The 12117-nt window shown below is 38.6% G+C and overlaps 1 protein-coding gene across 1 annotated transcript; it reads left to right on the top strand.

The window, feature by feature from the left end:
• Positions 1 to 1863: 1863 nt before the first annotated feature.
• On the top strand, positions 1864 to 6933 carry LOC149664101 (uncharacterized). The gene has a single exon (XM_089842005.1). The coding sequence runs from the start codon at positions 1864 to 1866 to the stop codon at positions 6931 to 6933; it is 5070 nt and encodes a 1689-aa protein (XP_089698131.1).
• The last annotated feature ends 5184 nt before the right edge of the window (positions 6934 to 12117 follow it).

Here is a 12117-nt window from a genome sequence, read left to right as displayed (position 1 = left end):
AAAAATATTTATGGAATATTTTATTAAAAATTCTCAAGACTATTTTTTTAGAAACTCTGAAGAATATTTTCTTAGAAATTATCAAGAATAGTTTCTTCAGAACTCTCAAGAATATTTCTTAGGAAAAAGGTGCCAAATATACTAAGGATTCCAAAGGAACATTCCAAAGAGTTTCTTTAAAAAGTTCCAAACCATTTTTTCAAAGAAATCCTAAGAAAGGTTTTGTAAGGGTGTCTTCTACACACCACTTTCACCTCGTCTTTTGTCCATCCCACATGGACACCAGTGTGTAATTACTGGCTTCTACTCCTTCATCATCGTTAAGGTTAAGATGTACGCGGCGATCGGCTAGGGTTATAAGAAACTTCTAGCCTAACAATGGTGCAGTTTCCACCAAAGGTTCACGCAATTGTGCTGTTCTTATCCATAACTAAGATTCGAAACCTTATGTACCGATTTGAGTAAGACAACAATAGGCGTATGCTTCATTTCAAACGTCAATTAGTCTAGTCTCTCAAGAATGTTCAATAGTTATTTTTTAAACGATGTAACGCGCAATAAGGTAAATAATTATCGAAGAAAATATATAATATTAATTATATTTATTTTCATGTTTAAGATAATCTTAAACCGTTCATACACTAGTGCACTTTGATAAAAACGCATTTTAGTTGGTAAGGAGTCGAGCAGCCAACAATTTCCTTCATTACATTAACCGACTTAAAATGTAACTATCAGACTACTCTATTCTATTGTTCTCAAGGCCGACTGCAAAGCGGAGTTAGCAACTGAAGTTGGATAAGAGTCGGATTTCCGTTGTAAGTGCCAGCTAGACCATAAACCGACGAATCCACCTCGAACCGACTCAAACGCGGAAGCTTCATTATAACGAAATTTGAAATGTTAAGTATTGATCGGTAGGTAGTCGGATATGCCGACCTCTCGACCCTTGTTGTTAATGTGATAAAAACCCATGTTAGTTGGTAAGGAGTTGAGCAGCCGACCTAATCCTTCCGTACACCAACCGACTTAAAATATAACTATCAGCCAACTCTATTTGTTTGTTCTCACGTCCGACTTCAAAACGGAGCTAGTAACTGAAGTTGGATAAGAGTCGGACTTTAGTTGAAGGGCCAACTAGCTAGACCATAAACCAACGAATCTACCTCGAACCGACTCAAACGCGGAAGAAGCTTCATTATAACTATTCTTTAGTACGATCGGTAGGTAGTCAGATATGCCGACCTCTCGTCCCTTGTTGTTATTTTGATAAAAACCCATGTTAGTTGGTAAGGAGTTAAGCAGCCGACCTAATCCTTTCTTACACCAACCGACATAAAATGTAACTATCAGCCAACTCTGTTTGTTCTCACGGCCGACTTCAAAGCGGAGCTGGTATCTGAAGTTGGATAAGAGGCGGACTTAAGTCGTAAGTGCTGACTAGGCCATAATGTTCAATAGTAGTAATGTTAGAAGCATAGGTAAAAAGTAGTAATCTAGCATGTAATTTTTTAACGCTTAACTGTATCATGATTTAGACTTAAATTATTTTTTATGAGCAAAATTGTAAACTAAAATTGTATATATAAACAAACTCAACTGGCTGATTTTCACTCTTGTATAAACCTTTGACTAAGCAACATGTTTTAACCTAACGCAATCAAATAAATGATGAACAAGTTAATGAAGTTACTCTTTTAATCTCCGATCTGACCACACAAACATTTTGGTCCGTCGAGCCGGATACGCGTAAGTCGCGCATAGAGTAATCGTACATATTACTTTAACGACACCAGTATTCGTATAGCGTGAGATTCAGTATCGCGAATTAAAGAGTCAGTAATCATTCATTGAACTACAATCATGGACAGTTATCTCAACAGACGACGAATTGTCAAGGGTAGAATCACCAGATTCGAAAAAATAGTTGCCGATCATACCAATACACCAATAACCTCAGTCGCAACAGGGGTATACAAGGAAAAGGTTGACGCACTTGCAATCGAATTAGAAGAAGTACATGAGAAAATTGGAACAACATGCACGCCGGACGCCTTTGATGCCCACGAGATCGAGTACAATCAACTCGTCACCCGTATGGAATCCTTGGTCATATTCTTCAATACTCTTACTAATCAAGGTCCGGTAGCTCAACGACTACCAGCAGCAGACATCAAGCTACCAAAACTAGAGTTACCAGTCTTCGGAGGCAGTTATATCGAATGGTTTCCCTTCCACGATTTGTTTACCGCAACAGTTCATAACAATGGTTCACTATCTGGAGCACAAAAGTTTCAATACTTGAAGTCGACGTTACGAGACGAAGCAGCGATGTTAATCAAAACAATACCAGTAACCGACGGAAATTATATCGAAGCTTGGGACATCCTACTCAACCGCTATAACAACAGCCGAGAAATTATTAACGCCCATATCAAACGCTTGTTCAGCCAACCTTATGTTAAGGAAGAATCTTCAACTGCATTGCGACGTCTCATTGACACCACAGCGGAATGCATCCGATCACTCAAGGTCTTGAAGGAACCAGTGCAACATTGGGATTCAATTCTGGTATATACTGTTGGCGAGAAACTTGATAATGAGTCCCGACGCCAATGGGAGTTGTCGCTAAAAGGGACAGCCATGCCGAGGTACGAAGATTTGACGCTATTCCTGGAACAAAGAGCAAGGGCATTGGCTGCCTCTCAGGCCGCAACAAACTCACGGAGCAGAATCCAGCCACCTCAAAAACGAAGCACGGTGTCACATCATGGAGCCGTACGAGACAACACGTGTACTATTTGCAACCAATCACATTCGGTATTCAAATGTCCACATCTATTGAAGGCCACGGTTGAAGAGCGGTGGAATATAGTCAAGAAGCATTCACTGTGTTTCAACTGTCTCAAAACCGACCATCTGCTCAACGACTGTAAATCAGGAAGCTGCAGGAAGTGCAATTCGAAGCACAATACACTCTTGCATCAAGACACGCAAGAAAGGAGTCCTATTCCAAGAGCGAACTTGCATCCAGAAATAGTTTCGCACGTATCCGGTAATGTTCGTGGTGTATCGCAAGTGATACTCCCCACGGCAATTATCCAAGTTCAAGGACGAGCTGGATACACTTGGTCAGGCCGAGCGTTATTGGACTCCGGATCACAAGCAAGCTTCATCTCGGAGCAGTTCATTCAAAAACTACAACTTAAAAGAAGTCACCATCACAGCATCATTGGAGGAATCGGCGCTTCTGGAACAAGTCAATCACGTGGTTGCGCAACACTAACCATACGTTCAAGTACCAATTCAGCTGTCAATATCACGATCCAAGCCCTGATTCTCCAACAAGTGACAGAAAGGCTTCCCAACTTCGCCTTCAACACTCTACACTGGACTCATATCAAAGGGTTACAGTTAGCAGATGCCACGTTTAACAGTCCCGGATCAATAGACATATTACTGGGAGCTGATGTCTATTTGGATTTAGTCCAAGACGGAAAAGTCGTGGGAAAACCGGGATGTCCTGGAGCGTTCAACACCATCTTTGGATGGGCAGTAACTGGTCCTATGGGAAGTCCGGATACAACCATAACTGCAACGCCAATCCAAGTCAATCATTGTCATCTCGAAAGCCAACTCGCCAAATTCTGGGAACTGGAAGAGGTCGGAGCGGGACGAATCCTTACGTCAGCTGAAAAACGCTGTGAGGCTATCTTTCAAACCACCTATGATCGAGATTCCTCGGGAAGATACATTGTAAAGTTGCCTATCAAGGACACTGAACAGAGGCTTGGAGAATCAAGGACCATAGCACTCCGAAGATTTCTATACCTAGAGCGAAGATTACAATCGACTCCGGAACTGTACGACCAGTACAAGAAATTCATGGAAGAATACCTTTCATTAAAGCACATGGAACTCGTACCCCCAGAGGATCTTTACACGAAAAACTCTTATTACCTACCACATCATTCGGTCATCAAGGAATCAAGTACAACAACGAAGGTTCGAGTGGTCTTTGACGGATCAGCCAAGGCATCGAACGGAATATCCTTGAACGACATGCTACTTGTTGGCCCAAAACTACAAGATGACCTTGTAAACCTATTGATACGCTTCAGAACTTACGCCGTTGCCTTGACAGCCGATATAGAGAAAATGTATCGTCAAGTCCTGATTATTCCAGAAGACACGAACTATCAACGAATTCTTTGGAGACGAGCAAAGGAAGATTCTATTCAAGATTATCGTCTGCTGACGGTGACATACGGAACTGCCTCAGCACCATATCTAGCGACAAGGGTATTAAAGCAATTATCTAAGGACGTGAAAACAAGGTATCCACTGGCTTCTAAGTCATTGGATCGCGACTTCTACATGGACGATCTCTTATCCGGTGCCAATGATACAAATGCAGCACTGGAATTACAAGGAGAATTACATCGCGCCACAAATGAAGCCGGATTGCCGTTAAGGAAGTGGGCATCAAACGACTCAGCCGTCCTGGAAGCGCTACCATCAGAGTGCCGCGAGCTTACTGTTCCCTTGAACATCGACAATGCTGAATCGATCCAAACATTGGGGTTACAATGGACTCCTGCTACTGACGTGCTGTCATTTTCCGTCAAGTCTCCAAGAATGAGAACCAAGGTCACAAAACGTTCCATCTTATCGGACACAGCAAGGGTGTTTGATCCGTTAGGATTAGTATCGCCAGTCATAATTCGAGCTAAAATCCTTCTTCAAGAGATGTGGCAAATCAAGGCTAATTGGGATGAAGAATTACCCATGGATATGGTTAACAATTGGCACTCCTTCCGTGAAGACTTGCGAGAAATCGAAAAACTACAGATCAAACGATTTACCAGTCAACCACACGTGAAGCTTTCAAGTATCCATGGATTTTGCGACGCATCAGAAAGAGCATACGCGGCAGCCGTGTATCTGAAAACTATCAACAACGCTGGACAAACCAACATTCAACTCGTGGTCGCTAAAACTAAGGTCGCTCCACTTAAGAAAACTACCTTACCGAGGCTGGAACTATGTGCTACTGTCTTACTTACAAGACTCATTAAGCTAGTTCAAACATCTCTGGAAGTTGCCATACCGGTAGTTCACGCTTGGAGTGATAGCCAAATTGTTCTATCATGGTTGTCATCTCCTCCTCAACGTTGGAAGACTTTCGTGGCGAACAGAGTTTCGGAAGTCCAAGACGCTCAACCAGTAATCCATTGGCACCATGTATCTGGTCAATGCAATCCCGCTGACTGTGCATCCCGCGGTATTAACGCTTCTCAACTATTACATCATCCGTTATGGTGGCAAGGACCAGAATGGCTACGAAATGAATCATATAATACGACCGAGTCTTTGATCGAGCCAGCTGAATGTCGCATCGAAGAAAGAACCACCACTACCATCGTAAACCACTGCAAACTGGACCAGAGTCTACTCATGAAGTACTCTTCACTCAATACGTTACTGCACGTCACAGCATATCTACAACGATTTATCGGGAATTCGAGAATTACGAAGACTTCAAGGGAAACGGGACCATTGACGAAAAATGAACGCGATATGGCGTTAAACCACTGGATAAGAGTTGTCCAACTTGAAAACTTTGGGGACGAGAAACAGCGGCTAGAGAATCAGCAAACCCTTCCATCTAATAGCAAAATTTTATCACTCACACCCTTTGTAGACCAGACAGGCATCTTGAGAGTTGGTGGACGGCTGCGGCACGCAAAGGTCTCCATAGATCAGAAGCATCCAGTAATTCTGCCTCGAAGAAGCAAACTCACAGACCTCATCATTAACCACGAGCACATCAAGACCTTTCATGGAGGCGCTCAACTAATGCTAGCCTCGCTACAATCAAAATATTGGATCGTGGGTGCTCGTGACGCAGTCCGTTTTCATGTCAAGCGCTGTATGAAATGTATCCGACAACAAGCTAAAACTGTCTCTCAACTAATGGGTGATTTACCAGCGGCTAGAGTAAATCCAGGAAGAGCCTTTCTCAAATGTGGAGTCGACTATGCCGGACCGTTCCATCTTAAGGTTATGAAGGGCCGAGGATGTAAAGCATTCAAGGGTTACATTGCTGTATTCGCCTGTTTCACGACACGAGCCCTACACCTCGAACTGGTTAGCGACATGTCAACAGATGCCTTCCTCGCTGCATTAAAACGATTTGTCTCTCGTCGAGGCAAATGTACTGATATCTATAGTGACTGTGGGTCAAACTTCATTGGAGCAAGTAGAGAACTGAAGGATTTCCTAACGACCATCTCGAACACAACGAAGAATCAAACGGTAACCAGGTGGATGATTGACGAAGGCATTACCTGGCACTTCAACCCTCCAGCGGCACCTCATTTCGGCGGTCTCTGGGAAGCAGGGGTGAAATCAGTGAAGTATCACATGAAACGAGTCATTGGCGAAACCCGACTGACCTTCGAAGAGATGCAGACGCTTTTATGTCAAATTGAAGCCTGCCTCAATTCAAGACCACTTACACCTATGTCATCCGATCCCACGGATCTTACTGCACTTACACCGGGTCACTTTCTAATCGGAACCGCACTAACAGCGATACCGGAACCAGACCTTACATCAACAAAGATCAACCGACTCTCCAGGTGGCAGTTAGGCCAGCAGCTTGTACAACATTTCTGGAGGCGTTGGCAGTCCGAATACTTATCCAGATTGCAGCAGCGACCGAAATGGCTTAAACCGACCCGTAATTTGCAACCTGGAGATCTAGTGCTGCTGAAGGAAGAACTCCCACCAACAAAATGGAAAATGGGCCGTGTGACTGAAGTACACAAGGGGGATGACGATTTGGTGCGTGTAGTGACAGTCAAAACTGCAGATACGGAACTCAAACGGCCTATCGTAAAATTATGTTTATTGCCCTTGGACCCTTAATAATACTTAGTTTAAAATTAAAATCTGTCATTTCAAGGGGGCCGGAATGTTCAATAGTAGTAATGTTAGAAGCATAGGTAAAAAGTAGTAATCTAGCATGTAATTTTTTAACGCTTAACTGTATCATGATTTAGACTTAAATTATTTTTTATGAGCAAAATTGTAAACTAAAATTGTATATATAAACAAACTCAACTGGCTGATTTTCACTCTTGTATAAACCTTTGACTAAGCAACATGTTTTAACCTAACGCAATCAAATAAATGATGAACAAGTTAATGAAGTTACTCTTTTAATCTCCGATCTGACCACACAAACACATAAAGCGAAGAATCTACCTCAAACCGACTGAAACGCGGAAGAAGCTTCATTACAACTAAATCTGAAATTTCCAGTGTGATCGGTAGGCAGTCGGATATGTCGACCTCTAGAGCCATATTGTTAACTTTTATTTGAAAGAAACGCGTTTTAGTTGGTAAGGAGTCGAGCAGCCGACCTAATTCTTCATTACATTACCGACTTAAAATACAACTATCAGCCAACTCTATTTTATAGTTCTCACGGCCGACTGCAAAGCGGAGTTGGCAACTGAAGTTGGATAAGAGTCGGATTTTAGTCGTAACTACCGACTAGACCATAACCCGACGAATCTACCTCGAACCGACTCGAACGCGGAACACTCGTGTTACTGGGGAAACAAAACTGAACTTCGAATATGGGGGTGAAAAATAGAAAATTTAACTTCGACACCTAAAAAAAAACTAGGAGCCCTTACTTGGATATAAGAGAAAAAATCAGTTGCAACAGGACTAGCAAAGAAAAGGGTTAGATACCAAAGGGCAGAATAATGGAAAAGGGTTAGATACCAAAGGAAAGACTAATGGAAAAGGGTTAGATACCAAAGGAAAGAATAATGGAAAAGGGTTAGATACCAAGGAAAGAAGAAAAGTATAGGAACAGTCTGAAATAAATGATATTGAGTTGATTGGAATTAAAAAAGCGTTAAATTCGTCTGAGTGACTTTGTTATTGATTGGAGTGATTCTTATAAGTTACGCGACGAACGGAGACTAATGGTGTCGATTTTTCAGTCGGTCAGAACACTTACAAAAATTTGGGCTCTCCCAAAAATTAAAGCAACAGATGAAGAGAATAATGCTATGAAAGCAACAGGAACGACATGTTAAATTTGAGTGCGACAAACGTTTGTACGCTCTACGGCTAATTAACAGTATTTGAAAACATGTAACCCTACATTAATAACACTTCTTGCTATTAAACCTCTGTTTCTGAAAAAGAAAATTAACAATTTATGAATATGGCCTAGTATTGAAATAAATATGACTGAGCAGCCTGGGATGGAAGATAAAATGACAAATTGCATACTAACTAAGAGTTGTGTTATGTTTGAAGCGTTACCATGGTGATGGAATATTTCAGCTTTAATTTATTCGTGTTCTAGCAAAATGTAACCTTAATTTTACATATATTTGTCGCAATAAAAATTAACTTGGTGCAAGCTAATCAACTGCATCATGGAAGTGGAATAATGATTATTATATGCAAATAACTTCGTAAACACCATTTGAAATGATAATGAGATAACGAACTATGATGATAACGAACTACACATTCTATCAGAAAAAATAATTTTAAGAAATCAATATTAAAACCGTTCAAATGAAAATGTAAAAAAAAATCAATTAGGAAAGTTTTAAAACGTTGAAATCATCCCTCGAAAAGTGTGCTGAATGTAAAAATTATATCCCTTAATCATTGGAATACGAATATTCCACGTACAATGACAAATACATCGACATTAACTGGCGCAAATATATAAGCGAGATAAAATGTATGTTATATGTTTATCCCGGTCGTATCATCCAAACCAGTTTAGCCGTTAAAACAGGGTTCAGTAACAACAGCAATACATACATATTTTTCTACTTGGAATCTTAAATAGGAAATAGTTGGGTCTTTCTGCTTGAGTTTGAGGAGAAAAGGTATAAAAATCGTCACCCCTGACGTCATGCATAATTTCTCTGAACTAAGCAATCAGGTCATATTGACATTAATAAAAACTGTCTGTGTAGACAAAGACTGGAAAAAGTAAGAGATAAGTATAGAAAATTAAATGCCTGAAGTAACAGATATTCAATTTTCACATTTGAACACATGATTATAAAACATCAATTATTTGAAAAAATTCTTATTTTAGTTTTTTTCACCAAAATTACTTTAGTAAAAATATTTTAATATGAAACTTATATATAATTTTAAAAATAATACGCGTTTTCCATTTTTTTCTCTCAAATATTTACAATTACGTTGAGCCCTATAAGGAGAATAAAATAAACAGAAAAACATTTATAGCTGATAAAGTAAAAACCGTATCAAAACAAGAAGTGTTCGTTAATTTCAAAGTATTCGAAGTTTCAAAAATTGACGTAATGTATAGCTCCCTAAAGATCACGATCAATCTACAGTTCTTTTCGACACTAATATCAACATCAAAATCAAACTGCCTATGTTACTTTCCGCTTCACAATATTTCTCATTTAAAAATGTAAAAATTAAAGTCTTTAAATCTCAATTTTTTCAGATATGCAAGTATTTGAACCTTCTTAAAGGTCATGTCAGTCGAAAGTAAAACCAGTCTCAAGTCTTTCCTCCCTGGTAAAACGTAGTATCAAGCTAGTATCCCTTAAAAAATTCTAGAAGAAGCCTTTTTCTAGAACTAATATTGGGAGCAAATTACTAGGGTAAATAATGATGAGAAATATTTTTCACATATGAAATTTTGGTGAAAAAAACTAAGATAAGAATTTTTTCAAATAATTGATGTTTTATAATCATGTGTTCAAAAGTGAAAATTGAATATCTGTTACTTCAGGCTGTACTTTACGTAACATTTATCAAAAGCAAGTATAGATGGAGTACAACCCATAGCTTTTAGTTAAAATTATTACATATGTAACAAGAATTTCAAATGCTGCTCAATCTAGGTGAAAATCAAAGACGAAAATATTTCTCAAACCGAAAATAAAGTACGCCTTCCCGTACAAAAATTTTAAGCTGTAATTCATCTGCATACGCGCTTTTTTATCGCTACCACGCTGTAATAGGTATAAATTAAGGCTACATTTTCTGCAGCTCGAAAAACGCGAAAATTTCACAGAAATTCCAGAACTGCAAATTGTCTGCCGTTTCTACATTTTCTGTTTATTATCTGTTAATTGTCTGTATTGGCAGAAATATGCAGCGCGATTCTGCAAACGCGATGCAAAAGTAGAAATAACAGCTGCTAGTTTAAAACTGTAATTTGACCACAGTTATAGACATGTTACAGTTCTGCAAAAGTGATGGAAAAGTAGAAATCCAGCTGCCAATTTAAAACTGCAATTTGACTATATTTATTGACATGTTACAGGTCTGCAAAAGTGATGAAAAAGTAGAAATACCAGCTGCAAGTTTAAAACTGCAACTTGACCACATTTATAGACATGTTACAGGCCTGCAAATGTGATGGAAAAGTAGAAATCCAGATGCCATTTTAAAACTGTAATATGACCATATTTATAGACATGTTACAGGTCTGCAAAACTTATGGAAAAGTAGATATTCAGCTGCCAATTTAAAACTGTAATTTGACCATTTTTATAGACATGTTACAGGTGTGGAAAAGCGATAGAAAAGGAGAAATACCAGATGCTAGTTTAAAACTGTAATTTGACTACATGTATAGACATGTTACAAGTCTGAAAAAGTGATGAAAAAGTAGAAATCCAGCTGCCAATTTAAAACTGCAATTTGACCATATTTATAGACATGTTACAAGTCTGAAAAAGTGATGGAAAAGTAGAAATCCAGCTGCCTATTTAAAACTGTAATTTGACCATTTATATAGACATGTTACAGGTCTGCAAAAGTGATGGAAAAGTAGATATTCAGCTGCCAATTTAAAACTGTAATTTGACCATTTTTATAGACATGTTACAGGTGTGCAAAAGCGATAGAAAAGTAGAAATACCAGATGCTAGTTTAAAACTGTAATTTGACTACATGTATAGACATGTTACAAGTCTGAAAAAGTGATGGAAAAGTAGAAATCCAGCTGCCAATTTAAAACTGCAATTTGACCATATTTATAGACATGTTACAAGTCTGAAAAAGTGATGGAAAAGTAGAAATCCAGCTGCCAATTTAAAACTGTAATTTGACCATTTTTATAGACATGTTACAGGTGTGCAAAAGCGATAGAAAAGGAGAAATACCAGATGCTAGTTTAAAACTGTAAGTTGACTACATGTATAGACATGTTACAAGTCTGAAAAAGTGATGGAAAAGTAGAAATCCAGCTGCCAATTTAAAACTGCAATTTGACCATATTTATAGACATGTTACAAGTCTGAAAAAGTGATGGAAAAGTAGAAATCCAGCTGCCAATTTAAAACTGTAATTTGACCATATTTATAGACATGTTACAAGTCTGAAAAAGCGATGGAAAAGTAGAAATCCAGCTGCCTATTTAAAACTGTAATTTGACCATTTATATAGACATGTTACAGGTCTGCAAAAGTGATGGAAAAGTAGATATTCAGCTGCCAATTTAAAACTGTAATTTGACCATTTTTATAGACATGTTACAGGTGTGCAAAAGCGATAGAAAAGTAGAAATACCAGATGCTAGTTTAAAACTGTAATTTGACTACATGTATAGACATGTTACAAGTCTGAAAAAGTGATGGAAAAGTAGAAATCCAGCTGCCAATTTAAAACTGCAATTTGACCATATTTATAGACATGTTACAAGTCTGAAAAAGCGATGGAAAAGTAGAAATCCAGCTGCCTATTTAAAACTGTAATTTGACCATTTTTATAGACATGTTACAGGTGTGCAAAAGCGATAGAAAAGTAGAAATACCAGATGCTAGTTTAAAACTGTAATTTGACTACATGTATAGACATGTTACAGGTCTGCAAAAGTGATGGAAAAGTAGATATCCAGCTGCCAATTTAAAACTGCAATTTGACCACATTTATACACATGTTACAGGTCTGCAAAAGTTATGGAAAAGTGGAAATCTAGCTTCCAATTTAAAACTGTAACTATTCAACATTTATAGACATAGTGCAGGTATTCAAAAGTAGAATTTCCTACTTTTGAATACCTGCAATATCTCT

The sequence above is a fragment of the Phalangium opilio genome, unplaced genomic scaffold, assembly GCF_054372755.1.
Source record: "Phalangium opilio isolate 3A_F unplaced genomic scaffold, DU_Popi_V2 ptg000061l_1, whole genome shotgun sequence".
Lineage (NCBI taxonomy): Eukaryota > Metazoa > Arthropoda > Arachnida > Opiliones > Phalangiidae > Phalangium > Phalangium opilio.
Note: the sequence above shows the minus strand (reverse complement) of the source record. Positions and strands in the feature narration are given on the sequence as shown.

Coding starts and splice junctions, on each gene's coding strand:
- LOC149664101 (XM_089842005.1), top strand. CDS start 1,864: ATGGACAGTTATCTCAACAGACGACGAATTGTCAAGGGTAGAATCACC.